Below are 25,558 nucleotides of genomic sequence, written 5' to 3' on the forward strand. Positions count from 1 at the left end.
ATTCAGTGGTGAGGCCCATTTCTGGCTCAAAGGTTATGTAAACAAGAAAAATTGCTGCATATGGGATGAAGAACAACCTGAAGAGAGTCAAGGGCTATTATTTCATCCGAAAAAAAAGGTCTGAAATGGTTTGTGAGCCGGCGATTTCTTTAAAATGATGCCGGTCAGAACGTAACCATCAATGGCGACCGTTATCGCGGCATGATAACCGACTACTTGATGTCTGAAATTGAAGACCGTGATCTCGACGCCATTTGGTTTCAACAAGCCGTCGCCACTTCCTGCACATCACATCAATCAATGGATTTATTGAGAGAACACTTCGGTTGGCCACCAAGATCGTGTGATATCACATCGTTGAACTTTTTCCTGTAGGGTTACGTATGTAAAGTTTAAAGTCTATGTGGATAATCCCACTTCGATTGAGGTCTTGGAGCAATACATCACGCATGTCATTCGCCAGTTACCAGTCGAAATGCTCGAATGAGTCATCGAAAATCGAAATGAACGGATGATCCAGTTGAGATTTTCTTTCAAGGAACTGAAATATTCGCAAAATGTGTTATAAAACAAATAAATTTTGGAAAAACCACAGATGTTTTGGTAGATAAGGCTTTCCAGATTTTCGTTTATCAAAGAAGGAAATAAAATTACTGCCCCCGGATTGCGACTTTGAAACTTAAAAGGAGATTTCGACCTAAAATTTTCTTTAACCTCTCAAGAAACACCCACTATTTTTCGTTTAGTTTGCTTCATCACTTCATAAGTAACTGATAGTGCTCCTATGATGATGCAGTTATAACGGTGCCGCATATGCCATATTGGCGCTTATCCACTTGGCGTTGACACCAGCAAATATAGTTTAGTTATATACATATGTGGTATATGATATAGTATACTTGTGTGGGTGAGTGATATGAAGTTCATGTGTGTGAATACCGAAACTGAAAAATGAAACCGTTTACAATACTTACATGGGACTGCACAAAGAAATTGGAGTCATCGCAATTTGACAGGCAATGACAATCGATTTTATACCGGCTGGACTTGAGCGAGATGATTTCTCCTGCAAATGGAATGTTGACAAGAGACATTGAAAATAAAATATTTACCATTTATTTTTAAACAGTTATGAAATTTGGATAGAAAATGGGACTTAAACGAATTAAATTTTATTGCAATGAGATTTATTTTATTTCCATCAAATAACTCAATGTTTGGTAGTTTTACGGTAAAGCATCAGTATGACAATGTCTTCGTTTTCTGCAATTATCTATCTTTGTTTCCTAATGGAACCGTGCGTAGAAGTTCACGCAAGTGAGGAAAGTTGTCTGAGCGTCATTCACTTGGGAGTGACCAGAAACGATTTCTTTGCGTATGGCTTAAGCTGCTCACGACTTCCGGTCTTAGGCCAAGTATCCTATGGGTAGCCAAAAATATCCATTTGAAGGTGAGCTAGACTGAGGAGGTTGTCAAAATCGGCCTCCATGATGAACCATCCCCAAATGGATTGAAGCTAATCGACTTCACCGTGGTCCGAAATATAGTTATCTGTAGTACTAAATTCAAACATAGAAAACTTTATCAAGCTACCTGGCTGTCTCCGAATGGAAAAGCCACTAACCAGATGGGTCATGTTGTGATAGGCGGAAGACACGATTCCATTGTGTTAGACGTGTGTACGCCCCGAGATCCTAACATTGACTCGGACCACTATCTGGTTGCAGCTGGTACGATGAGGAGTGCAGTGTCGCAGTAGAGAGAAAACAGACTGCCTACGTTGCAACGTTAAAATTGACCGCAACACGTAAACAATTAGCTTTATTGGGATGAGTCAAGCAAAAACGCATTCCATACAAAAAATATCCATCGAAATCATTCGAATGGACTTGTGAGAGGTGTCGAACTGTCTACAACACTTGCCAGACGATTTTCAAGCCTCGTATCCTTCACTTTTTTCATATCTTAATCAGTTAAGACTTCGACCTGAAGGTCGTCCAGAACTAGGCATGTCTTCAACGATCTCTAGACTGTCTTTGAAGGATTTGCACCACTCGTAGGCTTGTGTTTTTGATTAAACTGAATCACCGTAAGTCTTTTCTAACATTCGTAACGGTTCCGCACACGAAAATTTGTTAGGAAAACAAAATTTTAGAGAAATTATTTGTTTCATATTTTTATCCATTTTGGAAATCACAAATCAATACAGATATGTACTGACTTAAGTAGCGAACTGGTGGACAGATTAGGCTCATATTTAGCATATTAAGAGCAGTCCTGCCAACTTAGCAAAATAATATATAATATATATATATTGAAATATCATTTACCCGGGGAATTTTAAATAAAATTTCCAGGTACTTTTTTGTCTTCAAGAAAGTTGGCACCAATAATTGCCTAAAAAAATGGTGCAATTCGAAGAATTTGTTCAGGTCGGATCTCTATAGCTTAAAGCTGCAATATAAACTGGTTCCTATAAAATATCTTTGAACTTCGTCTATATTTGGTTTGAAGTCACAAAACATTTATTGCGAAATTTTAGAAACATTGAACTAAAACTTATCATCATTTCTATTATCTTTGACTAATTTGATACAAACAAACATCTACGAACATTTTTGGATTATTCATGTCCTGGTGCTCCATTTACAACTAAACTGTCCTTACAACTTTCGGCACCAAAGTTCATACGAAACCTCCAAAGCACCGAAACCAGCAAGCATGTCGTCAAGCGGGGGCCACAGGTGGCGAAAGTGAAATTAAAACTATTACATTTCTACTTTTTCTTATTTCCTTCACTCCCGAGCTAAACTCCATATGCGTATGATCAGAACCAAATGCCACATTTCCTAATATTCATCCGACATGTTCATATTCCGTTGTACATACATATAAGCATGTATGTATGTGTGTGTGCTTGTCTGTGAACTGGTATGAAATACTCAAGCAGGCTGTGATATGCAGCAATGAATGCCAAAATTTAGTTATGTCCCTTATGTCTGTGTGAGTATGCACGTCCCGGTGTGCGGAGGTCATGAGCTCATGGTTGCATGCAGCAGGTGTTCACAGGAAAAATATCATTTTCAAGTTTGCTATAATATATGATGGTGTTGATATTGCTGTGCATCTGCACTGCGTGTCCAGCACTCATAGCTGCCATTCGGTAATGCATACAAAAAACATGGACATTCCAGCGTGTCTGTCTGCCCGTCGGTTGCTTAGCCTCCCCAACCTTTCGTGTCGTTATAATTTCGTATATGATTTTCAGTTGGTTTCTCCCCAACTCCCTCTTTTTTTTCTACCTTCGTATGTGTGAATTATTTAATTTCTGCTGCCCTCTCTGCCAATTGTTTCACGCTACTGTTCCAGTTACTATTTTGTGTTTTGTGTGTTTTGCCTGGATTGTGTCGGTCCGTCTTCCGTAGCGTGCTTCTTCTCTAATGTAATTTGTTCTCTCTCACTGTTTTCGTGCATTCAAGTTCGTGTGCAGTTGGTGAGGAGAGATGTGGGAAGCGCTGTTCCGTACAGTTAAAATGCGGAAATGGACAAGTGAAAAGTGTTCGAAGCTAGTGAATCGTTAGCACTCACGCAAGCTTGAGCATTGCTGGCAAAATGAGTAAATTGCATAATTTGAACATGAATTTTAATTTCCTTAAAATATCTGGATGTGGAACGTTGAAGAGCACAATCTATGCTGTGCGCTTAAGTTGTTGCGTTTTTGTTGGAATCAATATATGTTTGAATATAAGCTAAGTCAGATCAACATTTTCTTCTAGCAGCTATAGGCTTTTTAAACTACTTCCGAAGGACTCTTCGCTTTTTAGACGACATTTTCTAGCGAACCAGATAAGGTAGTATAGTAGTTTTGTTCTCCAAACGATTGTATGTAACACCTAAGGGTAATCGAAATAGATATAGGGTTATATATATAAATGATTAGGATGACGAGACGAGTTGAAATCCGGGTGACTGTCTGACCGTCCGTCCGTGCAAGCTGTAACTCGAGTAAAAATTGAAATATCTTAATGAAACTTGGTATGCGAGTCCCTTTGCCTTGTCCGAAAACCAATGGGTGAAACCAACGGCTCTCAAAGAACAGAAGTACAAGTCGAGTAAAAAATCGTTTGGCTGTCTGTTGTGATTGCAGTTTCTCGACGTTGAACCTTCCATTTGTTTGTTGACGTGGGTTTTTTTGCTGCACAGAGGCGGGTGCGTATTTTGGCTGCAACAAGATAGTGGTTCGAGTCAATGTTAGCACCTCGGAGGGTACAAACTCCTTAAACACTGGAGACGTCTATCACAACATGATCGATCTGGTTAGTATTTTTTCGATCCTGAGACAGGCAGGTAGCTTGATGAATGTTCCTTTGTTGGAATGTAGTTCTTCAGATAACCATATTTCGGGTTTCGGCGAAGTCGATCAGCATCAACCCACTTGAGGATGTTTCATCGTGTAGGCCGAAAATACCTTCCTTTCCCACCATGGCGTTCAAGTCGTCAAGCACGACTTAGAAATCGTGGCGGGACAGCTTTCATAGGTGCGCTCTAAGCGCTTATAGAAAACATCTTTGGTCACATCGTCTTTTTCTTCCATCCAGGCGGGAACGCAAGTCATCGATATGTTGAAGAACCTCGTTCTGCTGCGGATTGTGGCTTGACGTTTATCGACCGGGATGAATGCCAGTACTCGGTGACGGAGTCTCTTCGCTAGCCACAAATCCCACACCGAATTTGCGCTTCGTAATATGGCTACTGCAGTGCATGTCACAAGAATATACTCGTCTCAGTCCTTGTCACGTCCAGCGCACTACTTGGTAATGTCAGGCTTTTATCTTACAGGGACATCAACTAGTTGGGGAATGGCGCCTTCCCAATTAAGGTTCCGGACATTCCAGCTGCATGCCCTTAAAATGTTATTCTTAAAGCGCTTTCAGTGGCTGTCATCAAAAGGTGGGTCTCAAATCCGAGTCTGTTTTCGTATACATTCCTATATTACATTGTGAAAATTGACAAAAGCAGACTACAAATTTCATTGAAACTTTCACTTTGCAGTATGCTAATCAAGAATGAATTACTATATCAGGATATTGCACGAATAGTGCTACTGAGGTGTGTGAACTTCTGATTAAAAACTCTCCAAATCGAACCAAAACTAGTCGAACCCCTAGAAACTGAATATGTGGACCCAGTGCTTATAGTTGACTTTTTACCGAAAATATCGGACAATATGTGAGATATATAATTAAAATTCATAGAGAATCCTTTCCTGATAGTAGTATGTTTGTTTGTCAAATATCAGTTGAATCGGGTCAATACTTCCTTGAGCCCCCATATACCTAATATAAAGATTTTCGAACTTCCGATTGACTTTATACTGCTTAAGTACATAGGCCAATATGTGAGTAATCGATGGATATTTGTGCTTAGAAGGAATACAACCCTAGATCCCATATAACTAACCAGCCTTAGGTACATGAAGGTACTTCCTTGGCTTTAATCCCTGCAAGTTGCAAGAATATAAAATGTTCGGTTGCACCCGAACTTAGCCCGTTCTCACTTGTTTTTGTATCAGCTTTGATATTTTGATGGCCGGCACTTTAACCTAGACTATCAGTGATCTTGTTCTTAACACAGCCCAGTTGACCAATTTTGATACTTTTAAGAGACTCAAAAACGTGAAATTGGCTTACTAAGCTTTCGAGAAGTTGATATGAAATAATTTTAGTATATTTAATATTAGAAAAGTTTAGGAAAACATTTCAGTTTCTACTAGTAAAGTAATGATTTGTAATTTGGAAAAATAACTGCTAATTAGAATAGCTCATAACCTGAGGTTTGTTCAGGTTAGAAAGACATCAAACATGTTCGGTCCAAAAAGTTGAAGTCGCGGTTTTATATCGACTAAGCGCTTAACTCCAGAATATTGTATCTCAAACTGTTTGGCGAAGATTTTTTTTGCTTGAACAGCAAGAATAGCAACACTAGGGTGATTCAAAAAATATTTTTTTTTTCGATTTGGTAGGTTTGGAATCGGTTTCTAGACACCTCTAAGGAAGACTCTGCAAAAACCTATGAAGTTCATCATTCATAATGATTTATTTTTCATTGAGTTATAAAAAATCAAAAATTTTCCAAAAAATAATCAAGCTTTAACTGTTAATATCTTTTAAACTGTTGGGTTTACGAAAAAATCATAGGAGGTTTTTAGGGCATTCAATTTCCTACAAAATCTAAGGAACAAGATATTTTTTCAAGTAGTTGGAAGCGAGATACAATTTTTTCTATCTGATAATAAGAAAAAATAGAAAACTTTATGTAGGAGGACCTTCCCGTTACAATTAAAAACTCATATTTGGAGAGGCTTTCTTAGAGGTGTCTAGGAACTTATTTTTCTGAGTACCAATCGAAAAAAAAAACAAAAATTTTTGAATCACCCTAAGCAACACCTATTAATTATTGCTGGATTTCTTCATCTTGAGGGGTTATATACTATATAGTTAGAATTTTCAAAAAAACGATTTTTTTGTTTTACTTTCTTAATGTATTAATTCCGGTGAAAATTTCCGAAGTTACCGCTTAGTCTCAAATTTTAACACGAGCTTTTTAAATATTTTTTTCAGTAATTAAACGAGGATTTTTTCTCACTGATAAATATTTTTTACAAGTAATTTAAGGAGGAAATTTCGGTCAAAAATAGTTTTTTGTTTTGAGAAACCGACATTTGGCAAAAAATGTAGTTTGTTTATCTCTTCAATTATAAAATAGATTCAACATTATTTTAACGAAATCTGTTTGGTTTTTTAATTTCAGAGGATTCAGTTCAGAAATATAGTAGTCACCGCAAAACGTCTGTTTCGAGAGGAGCTAACGGAGATCAGCTGTAGTTCCTTTCCAAATAAATAGTTTAACCAATACTAAGTCTTCAAATACGGTTAAAAGATACCATTACAATATGTGAATAAATTTTCGGAACAACAAATTTAATAATAAAATTAATTTAATTTAATTTCGCAGAAAAAATTCTGGAAAATTCGCTTTTTTCGGCCTTCCAACTGTATATGTATAACCCTTTAACGAAGACATTTTTATATCTGAAAAAAAAAATAATGCTTCTTCATCTTAAAGCCGCAATATAAGCCAATATACTAGCTGAATTCGATTTTTTATTATAAATAAAATTATCACTACAATTTTTTCAACTTAAAACGTTTTTTCTTCGTTTCATATTAGTTGGTAAAGTTTCTTTCTATGATATACATAAATATTTACTCTCTCTAATTAAATATTACGCTCCAATAGTAAAACAAAATTTGCGTAACAAAGTTCCAAATAATACGGAATCAAACGTATCTGTTCCATAACTGAATATAAATAAAAAGTGCCATTTTGGCAATTTATTGGAAAAATTGTGAATTTAATACTGTTGCCAAATTTTTATATAACGTCACCTAAAATGAAAAATAACCTAACATAATTTTTGACCAGAGAAGGAAAAGCGATTAAATAGAAATCACTCATTTTGAAACAAATTTGAGTTTTGTTTATAAAATGGTTATACATTGGTTATATCTGACAGCGGAAGCTGAAAATTTTATGCTACTACGTATGCATGTAGTAATATGATGTCAGGGGCGGATACACGAGGGGATTGAACTGAGGAAGAGTTGTGATCAAATTGAAAGGTGAATTTTTTCCATTTCATCTCCTTCAAAGTAATCCGCTTCCGCTGCAATACACTTATGCCGACGAATTTTCCAGTCATCATAGCACATCGAAAAATCCTCTGACGTGATGGCCATCAGAACCTTCTTTGTTTCAGCTTTTATATCCTCAATTGAGTCAAAACCGTGTCCTCGGAGTGGTCATGTGAATTCCCAGAATAGCCAGAAGTTACACAAAGGTAAATCAGGCGAAAGCGTTGGTTGCATCACGATGTTAGATGAAAATGTGACGAAATGATCACGAATAACCAATACAGCATGAGATGGTGCGTTAACGCACTTATTTTTTCAATAAATTCAGACAGTAAAAATTGAAGAATTCACTTTTACAGCCTCAAAAACTTGAAGTATGTATAAAAAATAAAATTATAGCTTAAAGTTAACGATTTCTTAAATCAGTTACAAAAACATAAAGTTTCCCCCCTCAAAATTCTATTATGGATCCGCCTCTGTGTGATATAGTGAATCGTATGGATAAAAAACTCAATTTCGCTTCATTTGATGATACGTTGTTTTGTATTTTAGGTGACGACATGTTTTTTTATGCGATTTTGAATTGATTACGTGGCTGCTAGGCATAAAATATTTGTACTTACTTTTTATATCTTCCAAACAGGCAAGTCCATCGAAGTCGCAAATACGTAAAACTCGTCCATTTTTCACTTTGATGATAAAGAATATAACAATTTTCGTATCAACCATATTTATTTGCATATAAGTATATATAAATATATAAAGGGTGTTTTTTGGATGTATGGTATTTTTTAGAGGGTAATTTATCATGAGTGGTGGGGTATATTTCTGAAGGTACGTAACATCAGTAATCAAAATTGCCGTATTGTTTATTGCAAGATATTTTTTCAGATTCTCTTGTATTCAGAAAAGGTATGCGGTGTGGTTTTCAAACCTAAGTTATATTATTTTAAATGAAGACTGACCCCATGTAAAAATTAAAATACTAGTAATTTTGTTAGTTTAGGTGTTCTATTTAACATACAAATTCTAGAACACTAAAAGGCACCCTTTATATAAATTTTGTATATTGAGAATCAGCCATCAGCATAAAATGAATAATAAATGTTAGTTTGTATGCACTATTTGACAAGTAAATTCTAGACCTCTAAAAAAGCACCCTGTATGAATATAAATTTTGCATATCAAAAATCAGCCATCAGCATAAAATAAATAGTAATTGTTAATTTATGTTTTCTATTTGACAAGTCAATTCTAGACCTCTAAAAAAGCACCCTTTATACAAGTTTTGTATATCGAGAATCAGCCATCAGCATAAATGAATAATAAATGTTAGTTTGTGTGCACTATTAGACAAGTAAATTCTAGACCTCTAAAAAAGCACCCTTTAGATACATTTTTATATCGAAAATCATGCATCAGCATAAAATGAGAAAGACTTTGATGTATAGCGTTAAAGTTGTAAAAGCGTTAAATGCGTTAATCCATTTTGTAATCGAAACTAACAGTGATTTAAGCTTAGTGGACTTTTTGGGACATATATCGTTATCTAAGTTTATGTATATGTGTGCGTTTATGTGTATGCGTCAAACACTTTACATTTCTGGTTTAAATTTTGTGTTCAAAAAAACAATAACTTACACAGCCGAGCTGACCAAATTGCCAAATATAACTTTACCGTTTCATTAACAAAATGGCGGCGTTGCTTAAGTGTGACGCCAACACCACAGTTTTGGCGCCTAAAATGATGCAATGGCAAAATAATTGGCTGAATTTCAGCGTTTTTTGCGTTCTCGTAAAATAATACAGCGCAGATAACTGTGAAATTGCAAAATAATATTTAAATAAAAACACACACACACACACACACACAAGTGCGCAAATAAAATTAAATAGCCAATGCGCGGAGGCAAAGAGTAAATATTAACATTTGTTTAATATTCAAAATGGCGTCAATGGTTTTTAGCAAATAAATGCCTTGTCATTTTCAAAGCCAAATACATACATATATACATACGTATACATATAAACATAAAAGCAAAATAAAACGGATATTTCCGTAACGGTATTATTGCGGCGTATTGTTATTTGAACTCAGCACGGCATAACGCTTTTTAATTATAACGGTAAGCATTTAAATTTTTTAATTATTTTAATTTCTCTGTTTCTAATTAATATAATGTTTTCGGCACGCATTAAGCTTAATTGTGTCAGAATTGCTCGCGTTGGTGCGTGGTGTGGTGGTGCTTTCGGTGTTGCTTGTTGTTATTGTTTTTGTTGGCTTTACATAGAATACTCACAGCGATTGCGATAGAAATGCGGCACACAGCCGCACACTTTAAGTGCGAAGAACATGCGGCACTCGGCCAAGCAGAGTCCGAAACTGTAAATGGGCGAAGTGAGCATCTCCTCGGCCTCGTATTGATAGCGACATTTGCGTTGTTTGGTGGTGAAGCTGTGGAGAAGGTAATTTGTTTACATGAAATTACACAAATTTAATTTGCAAGACAGAGGATTCGTGGTATAGAGGGGATTTGTACTCTCTTCGGGTTCCCACTTTTCCTTCGTGTCAAACAATTCGACCCACATATCCAAAGTTGTGGTCATATTTTAGTACAGTATATCACTTACCACTAAAACCTCATCTCCGGTATTTTGAAATCTAACGAGACAAGCAGAAATACAACGGTACTAATGGGTAATCCAAGCGCCGGTATTTTTTTGGCAGATCACGCGTGAGTCGTGTCAAGCTGTCATGTTAGTTTTGTTCACTTCCCCCAGTTCGCTCAACTGATGGGCATCGTAATTGGCCCACTGAGCATACTATTCGCCACTCCATTCCCCATCTTGAGACCCAGCCTGCATTGTTGGATAATATTCCAGCAAATAGACCACTTCCAGCATGCAGTGTAGAAAATATAGAAGCCGCAGCTGACATTGTACACGAAGACCATGGAGGGTTGATTCGCCGCAACTCGGACTGACTTATGGAACGACTGGGTGCAGTTTAGATCGAGATCTGAAGTTGAAAGTGTACAAAATACAGCTTGGGCAAGAACTGATGCCACTCGAACTTCTCAAGCGACATCGGTTTGCTCTATGACTTTTTGAAAGGTTCCAAGAATATCCGACATTTTTCGAGCCAAAATTTGTTTAGCGATAAGATCTATTTCTGGTTCCATGGGTACACAAAGAAGCAGAATTGCGCATTTGGAACGAAAAGCAACCTAAAGAGATTCAGGAGCTGCCATTTTATCCAGGAAAAACAACTGTTTGGTGTTGTTTGTGGACTGGTGGAATCATCGGTCCATATACATCTTAAAAAATGATGCCGGTATAACTCACTGTTTGGTGCCTGAAATTGAAGCCCGAGATCTAGGAGACATTTAGCTTCAACAAGACGGCGCCACATCCCACACATCGCATCAATCAAAGGATTTATTGAAAGAACACTTCGGTGAGCAGATAATTTCACGTTTTGGGTCGGTCGATTGGCCACTCAAATCGTGTAATATCACACCGTTAGTCATTTTTCTGTGGAGATATGTAAAGACTAAAGTCTGTGAGGACAATCCTGCTTCGATTCAGGCCTTGGAGCAAACCATCACGTGTGTCATTCGCTAGTTACAAGTCATCGAAAATTGTACTCAAAGGATGGACCATCTGAGACGAAGCCGCGACCAATACTTGAAAATAAATGTCATTCTTTCGAATGATAATAAACTTGCCTCATTAAATTTGAAGTTTATGTGCTTTTTCTTGAAAAAAGTGGGTAACCTCGAAATAGATCAGCTTAACTTCACATCGGTATTTGAACTTTAGAAGAAAATGCACAGTTCTAAGTGCATACGCTAGTATTTTAAGTGTCTTCATATTATTTGTTTTGCTGGTAAGCAACACCTGAGCTGACTTGCAATATCCTGGGTGCTGTGCCATATCGGTGAGGCAACTTTCCTTTAGTATAGAATGGACTCTTTTTGGATTTTCACTGGGCTAAAACCAATTGTGGTACCCTCATCTGTCGGCATCTCAAAAAATTCCCCGATTTATTTGTTTGACTTCTTTAAGGCCGTTAAAAATTTCAACTTCCAGGGTTAGTTAATCTCTTGAGGTTGTCTTCTACAAGACTACCACTTAATATAAGTCGTCTTCTAGATTGCTGCCTACAAATTTGCCACGAGGTTGAAAACTGCAGACATTACCATTGCAGTCGGTATAAAACGGTACAACGTTGGCAAACTCTATTTGAATCCCGGTTAGTTCAGTTTTAAAGAAATAATTTAATCTGGTGAACTGACCACTATATGATCCAAAACAAATGAGAATTAAATAAATTTATATTGGTAAGCTTGAAAAGTTGGGAGATTGTATTGGTCGGCCAGAATTTAGATGATGGATAAGCTCACATATAATTTAGTTCCTCAAAACTAATTATTTACACTATCGCCTCTCTGGATTATACTATATGTCTATCTTCAACCAAATTCCAGTACAATTGGTCTCCAATCGAAATTTTTTTAACCAATATAACCAATACTTACGCCCTCGCCTCCTCCGCTGTGTAGATCTCTAACGCGATCAATTCCACTGTCGTATAATCGGTTTCTGGAAACGTATAACGTTGCTTGGATATGTTCGGTATATCACCTGAGCCATGAAAATAAACATCATATGCGGTGGAGAGGTTTATAATCTGTGCATAAATTTCACCATCTAGCGGGTGGACGGTGACACGATCTCCATGATCCAATATGTTCCAGTCGTTGCGTTTCCAATAGCTGAAAATGGAGAGGATGAATGTGAAAGGTAGAAACCGCAAAAAATCTTAGTTCTGAAATCTTTTTCAAATACTCACTCATAGGAGTTATAACGAGCAACAAGCGAATTCACCGAATGACAAATACCGAATTCGGTGAGTGTTTCATATATGAACATTTGCACGGCAGCGCCACTACTCATTTCCGGCTCAAAGTTCCACTTGAGTTCATACAGCAAATCCAGGTATTTGCTGCTCGGTATGCCGAAAGTTTTATTACGCGGTAGTGTCTCAATATTCTCATAGGTGAGGCGCGCCAACTTCTCGATGAAAGCATGGAAATCGATACGATCCTGCTCCGTTTCGAAGGTTTCGGGATGTTTCCTTGTTCAAAGAGGAAAATGCAATTTGAAACTCGCTTTGAGAGCTAAGAATGAAATGCGAGCTTCTACTTACTCCATGTACTCCTCAACTTTCAATTCATCAATGCGTTTATGTGGACAAACAGTGAGCGAGGGAAAGCTCGTATTCCACACCAGCTTATTGCGATCCATAGATATGACCATGGGTGAGGTTTGAAAACGTTCCCACGTACGTTTACTCAACGAAATGATGGCAAAGAGCGCCACACAGATGAAGGCGAGCCAAATCATGCTAAGAACGGGATAGAGCAGATATGAATAAACGGAAATGTGAAACGGATGGAATTGTTAAAGCGTTCAAAAAGTGAACAGTTCCCTTACATATGTATGAAAGAGGGTGAGTGTGTTTGTTGCTGCTTTGGTTTTGGTGCATGTCCCGCTATGAGTGTGTGAATGACCGGCCGTAAAATGGCGTCATAACTCTGCAAATTTCAGCGCGTTCATAAAAATCTATTGCGTGTAAATTTATATGGGTCTTTGTTTTTTTGCTGCTCATAAAAATCGCAGCCGTAAAAGGCAAAAGTCAAGTCAACAAACTCCCAGTCTGCATACTTTACACACACTGCTGTGTGGTGGCAATAAAAATTTTGGCGGATATGAAATGTGAAATGCATAATTTGCAAAGTTTTATCCAATGCAGCGCTCGGCGAAAATATATTATTAGAAAGAGTCTAAAAAATAACTGTACAGAAAAAATTGTTGCACAAGTCAATGGACGCAATGCGACTATTTTATGAGTTAGGGTGTGTATTTATGTACATTAGAGATGGACATTTGAACTTGGTATACAATAAGCGGACTATTGCCTTTACTGAAATTCTATATCTCAGGAACAACTCTCCATTGTATTTCATAGTGCTTACTTCCTGTAATTCACAATTTTGAAATACATCTGATATTTTCACTTTACAGTATATCAATCCTGTAGGATGCCAGCGTTTGGCGAGAATTTTAACAGACTATGCGGTCTCCTCCAGTGTATCATACCGGCGAACCCCAGATGCTTACAACGTAGTCTTCCCGATGCGGGACTAGTGTACAAAAGATCCTCCATTATTTCCCGGGTGCCCTGTTCTATAAATTTCCTGCAGCCTTCTCGATTTTACAGCCCCATCTTGTGTGGTCGTGTGTCGCCACTAGACAGTGATCACTTAATTTTCCCATCATGTTTCTATAGTCACTTCAATCGATGGTCAATAGGAATTTCGTGTTTTTCCAATATACCGTTTTGCACATGACTTTTGCAGTTCTGCAACCCGGCAGCTCGTTCCATCGGGTTTTGATTTTATATATCAAGTTTCTGTCAATGTCGTCGTATAGGCAATGTATAGGTTCCCCAATGTTGATCAAGTTTTCGGAAGTTAGCCGTACACCATTCTTGGCAATCTTGTCCACTATTTCATTGCCCTCGATGCCTTTGAGGCCTGGCACCCAGTGGAAGTGAAGTTACTTACTTCTTGCAACACTTTCCACTCCAGCCTTGCTTCTCAAGACACTTCTGGCCGATATGCGATAAGAGGTTACTGCTTTGATTGCCTCTTGGCTGTGTAAGTAAATGTTTATTCTGGATTTGCCTGCAGGTACATTATAGGTGCTTTATAGGCCAGCGGCTTTCGCAGTAGCAGCTTGAAATATATTGAGTGGTCCGGCAACTTAAAAGGTTGCCTTATGCCTAACTCTGGACAGTACATTCCCGTTCCAACTCCATTGTCCATTTGGATCTTTCCCAGCATGAACATAACGATATAGTGATTTACACCCATTTTGACTTTTCATCAGATTTTAAACCTTTTACTATAATATACTCGTATTAATCAAATTGTGTCATATTTTCAAAAAACTAAACCGCTCAGAACTTGATTTAGTCTAGCTCTAAACCTAATATACTTAATATAATGACTTTTATTATGTCGTAGGAGTTTTTCTCACAATTCGCCGAACAATTAGTGTTGACTTTTTACGGAACATTTTTTTATAAGTAAGATCCATCAAAACCTGTGACTAGATTCGACCTTTGCACATTGCGAAAGTAAGAAAAGTTCGGTTTCATCAGAGCTTAGCCATTTCTTACTTTTTATACTTTCTGTTCGTTAACCTATTCGGGTACGAATAGTTCTTACCGCTTTGGCTAAACTATCACAGGACGAGTACAAAGTCCTTGTTCAGATTAGGACTTTTTTGTCGCTCATTATCGTCAAATTCTGTCTTTTGGTGTTATTCATTGCGTTCACATGATTGATACGAGTCTGACAGCTTAACTCGGACATTCCCTTACATGTTACATTCTTAAATTTTCTGTATGCTTCGTATACTTCTTTCTAAATTTATATTATGCATATTGATATAAAAATATGCAGTAATAATAGGCAATCCGAACATAATTTAAGTATTCGTATTCATTCCAAGAGCTATTGAAACCATGAAAGTTATAATAAAATAAAATGAAAAGTAATGCCGAAATTTGTAGAAGCGAACACAAATAGCGCCACAACAACGCAAAGAGTGATACTCTTCGTCTTTCCTCCTCGTTCATTCGCCTATTAAAACCGCGACAAAAAGGGTCCTCATATGAACATAGTCCTAGTGAATATGTGAGATATTTTGAAAATTCAGTACATATACATGTACATATACAGACGCCATTCAGTGTGTTAGAAATCAGAAACGTCCTATACATACATATGTATGTAGTATGTATAGAGATTACGCATGAAAAAAACGTTTCAACACGCATCAATGGAATGTGGAAAGAAATTGTCGCTGGAACGCTGTGCGTCTCCGAGTAGACGCCACAATGGCTCATAAAGCTTTCGTTACGAATCATAGTGATAAGACCATGGCGATGTGTTTCACGCCATTTCCGCAATGATTTGAAGAAGAGGGAGAATATGAACATGAGGAAGGAATTCCTGAAAAGCCATGACGAGAAGAGAAAGAAGCAGAAGTGGAGTGCTAAACTTTGCAATGATTTTTGGAAATTAACCCCTTCGAAGAAGAGAAAGCAAGGCGAGTTCGTGGCGCTGACAAATTCACATAATATACGTAAGTGTGTGTAAATATTTTCATAAATGCATATGTGTGTAAATGTGTATATGTAAAACTGTTGTATATATGTATGTACATGCATATTTCTTCTGAGGGAAATATTTGAAATTATGATATAAGAAGTAATGATTACGTTTCTTTTTATAACCTGAACAGAATGTATTAAGTTTGTAATGTTTTGAAAGGAACGTCAGAGACCATAACATATATGACAATGTTTAATGGAGGATAGAGATGTGTAGACGTCCAGCCAAGTGAGGAAACTTCTCTGAGCGCGATTCACTTGGGGGTGGCTAGAAACGATCTTTTAACATATGGCAGTTCACGACTTCCGGTCTTAGACCAAGTATGCTCTGGCTAGCCAAAAAACATCCGTTTGAGGGCGACTCAAAATCGGTGTTAGATTCGCCTGGGGGAGAGACTCCGTCGGCAGAATCCCTAGTGGATGAACGTGTAGCCACAATCCGCATCAAAGCGAAGTTTTTCAAAATATCGCTTCTTCAAATTGCGCGCACGACTCGACGGAAGAGAAGGGTGATGTGACCAAAGATGACTTCTATGAGCGCTTGGAGCACACCTATGAGAGCTGCCCCCGTTACGATGTGAAAATCGTGATTGGCGACTTTAACGCCAGGGTGAGTGAACATCCTGAAATGTGTGGAGGCTGACTATGCTGGGGCCCGAAATACGGTTATCTGTTAGTACTACATTCCAGCATAGAAAAATTCACCAAGCTACCTGGCTGTCTGCGGATCGAAAAGCCATCAACCAGATCGATAATGTTGTGATAGACAGAAGACACGTCTCCGGTGTTTAAGGAGTTTGTACCCTCCGAGGTTCTAACATTAATTCGGACTCCTAACATGTTGCAGCCAAGATACGCACCCGCTTCTGTGTAGCAAAAAACGCACGTCAAGAAGCAGAAGGAAGGTTCGCCATCGAGAAACTGAAATTATAGATCTAGCAACGGATGCCCAGAACATACAGAAAACACTTCTCCAGCCTGCTGAAAGAGAGTGAAAGCATAACACCAGGACACGAATCCCCAATCGATAACGGTGGAGCGGACGTTCAATTGCCCGACCAAGAAGAAGTTCGAATAACCGGTATGAAGAATAACAAAGAGGCGGGGCTGAAATGATTGATACTGAGCTATTCAAACACGGCAGTAAAAAACCCGAAGATTACATTTTAAGTATCCCAATCCATAAAAAAGGAGACCCCATAATTTCGTCCATCTGGGAAACATTATCAACACCGAAAACAATGCCAGCCCTGAAATCCAACGCAGAATAACTCGTGCCGACATGTGCTTCTTCGGACTGAGTAAGCAATTAATAAGTACAGTCCTCTCTCGACGAACAAAGACCAAATTCTATACATAAGTGACTTATTATTCCCGTCCTGCTATATGGTACAGAGGCATGAACGATGACAACATCTGTTGAATCGACGTTACGAGTTTTCGGGAGAAAAGTTCTGCGAAAGATTTATGGTCCTTTGCGCGTTGGCCACGGCGAATATCGCATTCGATGGAACAATGAGCTGTATGAGGTAGGATTATATGACAACATTGACATAGTTCACTGAATTAAAAGACAGTGGCTACGCTGGCTAGGTCATGTTGTCCGAATGGACGAAAACACTCCAGCTCTGAAAGTATTCGACGTAGTACCCGCCGGGGGAAGCAGAGGAAGAGGAAGACCTCCACTCCGTTGGAAGGACCAGGTGGAGAAGGACCTGGCTTCGCTTGGAATATCCAATTGGCGCCACGTAGCGAAAAGAAGAAACGACTGGCGCGCTGTTGTTAACTCGGCTATAATCGCGTAAGCGGTGTCTACGTTAATCAAAAAGAAGAAGATACCAATAGCATATGAATTAACGCTTAAAGCACAAGCATGCGATTATGAGTGTAGTTGAGAACTTCAAAAAAGCTCAAAAATGTACACAAGAAGAGTAGTAATACCTTCATCACACCTAACGGTCGCATTCAGTGCATTCCGACATCCCCAAATTGCGCTCATTTACTCGTTAACAGCCGCAGCTGAGTATTATTTTTTCCCCAAACAGAAGCTCAAACTTTTGCCAAAAAATAGAACCAAATAACGCCATGAAACATAGCGTTTCATTCGAAATTTTAACTCTAACCTCAAAAAGTGCTATAATTTTGGAGAAATATTCTTCCCACCAGCGCCGTTGAAAGTAACGGAGCGCATTACATCCAGCGGCGCTCCGTTACCATGGCGGCAGCTGCAGCCACGCGAATACACACACATACACACGCGCATGCAGATAAAGCTTTGTGATGGGTCACACATGTGAAATTCCAGCGCACGCACACTGACACATATGTACGTATGAATGCATATGCATGAGGCTATGCTCTGCCAGCGTATTTGTTGCCATATCAACTGGCCTGTTGTTAGCTGGCAGGGTTATCACATGCACCGCAGAGATTTTCGCAGAAGTACTACATTTGTGCGATTTTTTATAACAGTTATAAAACCTGCACATGGCCAGTGATACCAGCAGAAATTTCTCGTGTTTGTATGTGTGTGTGTGTATACTACAGCTGCTGCTGCCCGTTGGCGCTCAATTTTTTCATAACACCCCTTTCGTTTTTCCTTATTTCCTTCTCCGTTTTTGTTTTGTTTTTTGTTGTTTCTCGTTTCTTATTCGCAATGTGCTTGTAATTCCGTTTTTCATTTGGTTGCGGCTCAAAGTTGCAATCCACTTTTTCACCATGACACTCTAATGCCCCTCGAGCAGTTTTTTGTTTACTGTTAAAACCACACACGTGGTTACGCATATGGCTGCATGTAAATATGTGTGTGTGTGTATGTGCCAGCGGAAAAAAATTATATTCTCTCGAAATTACCAACACATGTGTCCCGCATCGCTTGCCAATAATAAAAAAATGCGTGTGGTGGGTTCGGAGCACACCTCGTTTTTACCTTACCTTACTCCCCCGAGCAGCATTGAACAAATGTGCCGCGCGAAATTATCTCTGGCGCAGATTAAGTGGCGCTGCGTACAAATTTACTTTGAAAATTGCTGCAACAAAAAAATTCGAATGATAAGTGCGCTGCCGGTTTGCGCAAATTTTCTGTAAACTTTTAATTAGTTTGAAAAGAGATGAGAGGCGAAAAAACGATTAACTTTGACTGTGTCAATCATTCGATATAATCGCTTCGAAAAATTTATGCAAATAAATATTGGTTTTGCAAAGGAAATTAAATAGATACAATCACGTAAAACTCTCTCTCTCTCTCTCTCTCTATCGTTACAACTGAATCGGGCGAAAGTGTGGTTAAGTTATTAAAAAGAAAACTTTTCATTTTCTTTATTAAGTTATTTAAATCGTTTCAAATAAACTAAATAGGGTCTCTAATGAACTGTGCTCGCCCTTTTATATTCCACTTTACAATTTGTGAACATAATTATAGCAAAGAAGGAGTTGTAGCCATGCATGTTATACTCTCGCCATGGGAGATAGAGGTAGTATTGACCCAATTTTATCAAAGCTTAACATTCTCCTTCTTTATTGGCGTAGACATCGCTTACGCGATTGTAGCCGAGTTTACAACAGCGAGCCAGTCGTTTCTTCTTTTCGCTTTTTTGGCGCCAATTGGAAATTACAAGAGTAGTCAGGTCCTTCTCCAGCTGGTCTTTTCAACGGAATAGAGGTCTTCTTCTTCTTCTGCTTCTCCCGACGGGTACTACGTCGAATACTTTCAGAGGCGAAGTATTTTTATCTAATCGGATGACATGACCTAGCCAGCGACAATGACGTCGAAAATCTCGTACAGATCATTGTTCCATAGACTGCGGTATTCGCCATTTCCAATGCTCAAAGGACCATAAATCTTCTGTAGAACCTTTATTTCGAAAATTTGTAGCGCCGACTCATCAGATTTTGTCTTCGTCCATTCATCTGCACCATGTAGCAGGACGGGGATGATGAATGATTTGTAGAATTTGGCATTTATTCGTCGAGAAGGGACTTTACATTTCAATTACCTACTCAGTCCGACGTAGTAGCTTTTGGAAAGAGTTATTCTGCGTGGGAATTCGATACAAAAGTTACTGTTGGTGTAAATGCTGATACCAAGATAGACGATCTACGACTTTAAAGTTATGACTGCCAACAGTGACTCCCCCTGTGGGGAAGGGGGGGAAACCGAATATTCCCGCGGCAAGGCATGCCTGTCGTAAGAGGCGACTAAAAGCCAAATGCACTATGTCTGACATGTGCAGGTCTGTTTTTAAATGCCAGCATGGTCTAATAAGTCAGAAAAGTGCTATATTAGCTTGAAATGATATTATATTCTTAAAATGGGTTTGCAATTATATAACAAACATTTGTTGTTCAAGCGATAACATACACACAGCCGGGTTCTTAAGAATTCCTAAGATTTCTTAGGGGTTCGACTGGCAGTAGTGAGATCTACAGGTCACACCAAAGACTAAAACATAGTACCACGGGGAGCAGTCAGCCCTTGGAGGAAACTCCAATCTGCTCATTGGGTTTGGGCCTTTGGGGAAATTCGTGGTGGCTTTGGTTTAAACCTAAGGGCATTAGTCCAATGTGGAGTCGCACTGCGGCCGGGTGCCAGACCCAGAGTACGGCAGAGGTTTTAGATGGGCCTCGAACCCGACCAAGGTGGCTAGGGTATTCTCTTTTAGTTTTCACCCAAACCAATTAGAACCAAAGGATAAGTGTATGTGGCAGAACTCATGCTTTGGTTCTTCCAGAGTGTAGTGTTGTGCATGAACTTATGCTTTGGGGCGCTGATCAACGTATTGTTTTGATCTATGTGCTTCTAGCAATAGAAAGCACCGTGGATTTGAGCCTTCGCAGGCAGATACCCACGTAAAACACATTGAATTCAGTCAACAGTGACATGAGAACCTAATTGCGACTACTGTTTGTTTGATGACAAGAGATAGTTCGTCTTGCTTTCGTTCACTACCAGACCCATTTGCCTCCCTTTCTTATCCAGTATGGAGAAAGCGGAACTAGCAGCGCGGTTATTGAGGTCAATGATATCAATATCATCGTCGTACGCCTGCTGCTGTACACTCTTATAAAAGATTGTACCTTCTCGATTTAGCTCTGAAGCTCGAATAATTTTCTTCAGCAGCAGATTGAAGAAGTCGCATGAAAGGCATTTCAGACCCTTGCAAGCGCATTTCAAACTTTGAACGAGTTTTTCTCAAAATGATGTTGTCGAAGTTTGGTTGGATTTTTTTTTAACTTCAGAAGAATCAGTTCAGAGATATAGTGGTCACCGCAAAACGTCTTTTTGGAGAGCAGCTCGCGAAGTTCAGCTGTAGTTCCTTTCTAAATAAAGGCAGCAAAATGATTATTCTCTTTCTTCCTAGGAAAAATATATAAAATCTTACTTTACAAATGTATTATTTCACCATACGCTTACATGCGATTCATACATACATATGTACATACTAAGAAAATTTCGATGACTTTTCTAAATGCAAACATACTTGCTTATTTGACTCATTTCATTTAGTCGGAAACTTTGTCCATTGGACACTGGATAACACTGCGATGATTCGCTTTTTTCAATAATTTATGATATATTTTTCTATGTAACTGTTTTCATATAAAAACTAACTGGTATTTGTTTCATGTGTTATTTATAGACATCTATTTGTTTTTCCGCAACACATTTCATTGTTTTTGTCACACTTGACGGTTTATTTATTTATTTGCCTGTCAATATGAGTGAACAGGCATTAAGGGTTATGCCAGTGGGCCTAAGTAAATAAATAAACAAATGGGTCAATAAATACAAATGGAAATAAGTCATGCACAATTATTTATTTAAAAAGAATATGTATATGGACACATGTATGTACAAACTTGGTATATACATATATACTATATACTTATGTTTAAAAGCTGGCTGATTAGTAAAACCACAAATGAAATTTGTTTAAAGATGTATGTATGTAATTCCGAACCAGTTCTTAATAAAATCTAAATGATAATGCAAACATGCCGAACCAGTGTAGGCTCATGAATTCTTTAGCTGTACCAAACTAGAAAGGGATCCCAACAGATAGCAGTCACGTCAGGAGCAGCACAAGGATCCATTCTAGGCCTGGACTTGTGGAACATTAGCTAAGACGCTATATTAAAACTCGAAATGCCAGACAAATCATACTTAAGTAACTACACGGACGTCGTTGTAGCAGTAATTACAGCTTAATGATACGGACGAAAGCTTGGCTCAACTCACACAACCTCCAGTTCGCTTCGGAAAAAACTGAGCTACTACTGCTAACAAGTAAGCACAAACCCGTCGAGATAAGCATACCAACGACTTCGGATATTCTTAGAAAACAAAAAACAGTAAACTACTTACCTAGGCGAAAGATAAGGCCCCAGTCTAACCTTCTGGGTATAAATCCAGAATGTCGCAGGAAAGGCAGCGAAAATTACTTCCCAACTGAGCCGACTACTGGCCAACATAGGGGCTTTCAACCAAGAAAAGAGAAAGCTACTAATGTTGACGACAATCAGCGTCCTATCATACGGTTCTGAGATCTGGGCAGATATGCTTTAAAAGGATAACCGGTGTACTTTAATGGTCAGAGAGCGCCACACTGCAGCCGTCAGAGTGGCATCAGCCTGCCGAACAGTGTCAGGTGATGTAATAAGTCGAGGAGCTGTTATGACTCTATAACGAAGCGATAAAAGACGACGTTGACAAAGAGAACACACCGCCGTAGAATACCTGGTTGGACCCACGGACAATTAAATAAGCGTCATGCTGGAGAGTGAACCAAACTGGGGGACTATCCAGAAATTCTCAGTAATTTTGCTACGCAGCAAAAAGCGGAGCCTGGATGATGGTAAAGATGTAAATATCTCAATGAGAAAATGGAACGCCACCCTGAAGTAATGCAAATGTGGTCTTAGGGTGGTGACGGTTCCTTAGATGGGGGTTTTAGTGACCTGTAAGTGGCATATACTATTATACTGATAATGCGGAACGCATTTTCCACCCCTCACTCGCAAAAAAAATTTAATAACTTTTGCTTAAATAAAAGTTTTCAATTAACCAGTATCGCTCGTTATTGGTCTCGAAAGACATTTCATTGAAAACTTAGTATTATGATTTCTTTAACTGAAAAATACACTAATTTTTAGACAAATCCGAATGTTTCTTTTGCAAGAACGCATACGATGAACCCAATTTTCGAGTTCATTTTCCCAAGTGGTATGTCATGAAAAGCACGTTCAATATTGACTTCTAAAGCTTGAGGAGAGGCTGGTTCAAATATCCCCATAAGATGTAGTCTAATGCTGTTAAATCACAACTTCTTGGGGGCCGTTAATGTCACAATTTCTTGAAATAATTTGAATTTGAAATAATTTTTTCTCGCAATATTCCGATTGTGGCACTTGCTGTGCGGAACTTGGCCTCATCGTGTTGAAAACAGATACTGTCTTGATCAATTTCTTTCTATTGCGGACATAAAAAGTTGGTTATAATTGATCTATACCGCTCGCCATTGACAGTAAAAGTGTTACCAGCTTCATTCTGAAGGGAATACGGCCCGATGCACCCATCAGAACCACAACCACACCTAACCGCCAATTTAGGTGAATATAATGGTTGTTCATGTTTTCTTCGCACCAGAATTCACAGTTTTCTTTATTTACCACACCAATCAGATGAAAGTGAGCCCATCGGAGGAGATGATTTTCTTTAAAAAAAATCGTTATCGTTTTCAAGTTGTTCCAAGACAAAATTCAAGGCGCTTACGGTGGTTCAATGACATCAGTTCTTGAGTGAGAAGAATTTTATACGAATGCAAGTTCAAATCCTTTCTCAAAATCTACCTGGATGCGGTAAAAGACAGTCCCAATTCCTGAAAATGTCTTCGAATCGACAAATTGCGGTCTTCAGCAACGTTTACTTGAACGGTATCAATATTTTCACAACTTCGAGCGGTTCTTTGACGATTATTTTGATAATAAAATTAAATAATTTTGTAGCATAAATTAAATTCAATGGAAACTAGGTCCAAAATTTGTTTTACATGGCCTTTAAAATATGAGGTCATTCAACACCAATAAAAAAATTTTGAGATTCAACAAGTTTGAAGGATGCTTTTCATGCATACGAACCTTCTTCCAGGAAATGACAGTAGTGAGACTCATGAAAGTTCCCGAAAACAATTGCCAGATGAGCGTTCTTTGGATAACATATGTATGTACTGGGCATATTTACACAAGTATAAGAGAGTGTTGTACTGATCGTTAATGTCAAAAAAAAGTTTGGAAAGCTGCTCTGCGAAATATTTGAATGTACAAAAGCTTTTTAAAGTTATTTGAGATATCTAAGTTTTCTGAAAGCTTGCTGCATCTTAATTACTGAAAACTGTACATCGTTGCTTGCCAAAAATCTGCCTCAAAACTTTTCACTTCTATGAAAAATTCTGAAGATAATGTACGTCTCAGTTTATGAATGTATGTACTATATATGTATGTTATAATAAGGACATATGTATATATAATATTATACATACATACATATATGTTTGAAACTCGGACAATGAAATGGTCAAACGCTTTAAGCGTGAATAAAACTTTTCACAAACTATTTTATTTGTTTGCAATTGCAATTTGCCAACAAAAATGCCAACGAATTGAGAAATAATTTTGAGTAGATGACTTTCGAGAGAAACTTTCGTACAACAATTTAGTGCGACTCGAAGAAGAACACAAACAATCATGTCAAGCAGCAGTAAAATTAAAGTGTCAAGACATTAAAGGCACAACCAATGTGAGAAAGTGACAGTGGCCATGGAAGTTGGCCAACATCTTGAAGCTTTCGGCTGTCGAGCCACGAAATGCCAGTACAAACACACATATGCATACAAAGACAACCATTTTGTAGAGCTACCAAGATATATTAACTTGAAGAGAAATATGCAATAAGTAAGAAATAAATAAGAATGGCCAGAGCACAAGCGAAAGAGCAAAATTGTTGCAGAAAATTGTTTTGTTGACAAGGCGTATATTGTACTCATACTTGCCATGTGTACTGCGGAAGTTGCTAGGAGCATCCAGCCAGGCAGATAGTATGCATATGTACGTATGCGTGTTTGCACAAATATGTACACATGTATGTGTAGAGCAGTCATACAAATAGAAGTGGTTATTGACAAATCTTTCTCCTAATAAAATGTTCTTATTTGTTCTTTCTTTGGATTTTCGAGGCACTCGATCTTACGAGCAAATAAATATGTGTATTCCTTGCCATTGTGCTTAATAAGGACTTATGTGTGTATTCAAGTATGCATAACAAATGTGGTTGTTGCTATGCCGAGTCAGAAGTAAATACACATAAGAATATTACATTAGATTGCATTGTCGTGCTTGTTTGTATGCTTGCACAGTGTGAGTTGTTTGCTAAAGGATGTGGTTGTCACAATGCCATAATGCCCGATGAACTTTTATGAAGTGCAAATTTCTCATCAGAGGTGCTGTTTTCACATTTGTCATATTCAACAGAGGTAAGTGGATGCCGAAAGAGCACAAATGAGAATGTTAAATTTGTCTTGAAGGAAAAAATATTTTTACTGCATAGGCGTTAGTTTTTAAG

General features: G+C 38.2%; 2 protein-coding genes across 2 annotated transcripts in view; one reads left to right on the plus strand and one right to left on the minus strand.

Annotated features, from left to right (window-relative positions):
* Nucleotides 1–25,558, plus strand: part of LOC125777285 (peptidoglycan-recognition protein LF-like) — a 578,030-nt gene that overhangs the window by 35,602 nt on the left and 516,870 nt on the right. The window lies entirely within an intron of this gene.
* The window catches only part of LOC105232958 (sodium channel protein Nach), a 37,531-nt gene that overhangs the window by 5,017 nt on the left and 6,956 nt on the right, over nucleotides 1–25,558 (minus strand). The window contains exons 2-7 of the mRNA XM_049452563.1: nucleotides 12,907–13,104; nucleotides 12,550–12,834; nucleotides 12,236–12,472; nucleotides 9,995–10,149; nucleotides 8,318–8,383; nucleotides 975–1,066 (exon numbers count right to left, since the gene is read on the minus strand). Of these exons, the coding sequence (XP_049308520.1) occupies nucleotides 975–1,066; nucleotides 8,318–8,383; nucleotides 9,995–10,149; nucleotides 12,236–12,472; nucleotides 12,550–12,834; nucleotides 12,907–13,104 (1,033 nt within the window). The remainder of the gene's footprint in view (nucleotides 1–974; nucleotides 1,067–8,317; nucleotides 8,384–9,994; nucleotides 10,150–12,235; nucleotides 12,473–12,549; nucleotides 12,835–12,906; nucleotides 13,105–25,558) is intronic.

This window comes from Bactrocera dorsalis, chromosome 3 (genome assembly GCF_023373825.1).
Source record: "Bactrocera dorsalis isolate Fly_Bdor chromosome 3, ASM2337382v1, whole genome shotgun sequence".
NCBI classification, from domain to species: Eukaryota; Metazoa; Arthropoda; class Insecta; order Diptera; family Tephritidae; genus Bactrocera; species Bactrocera dorsalis.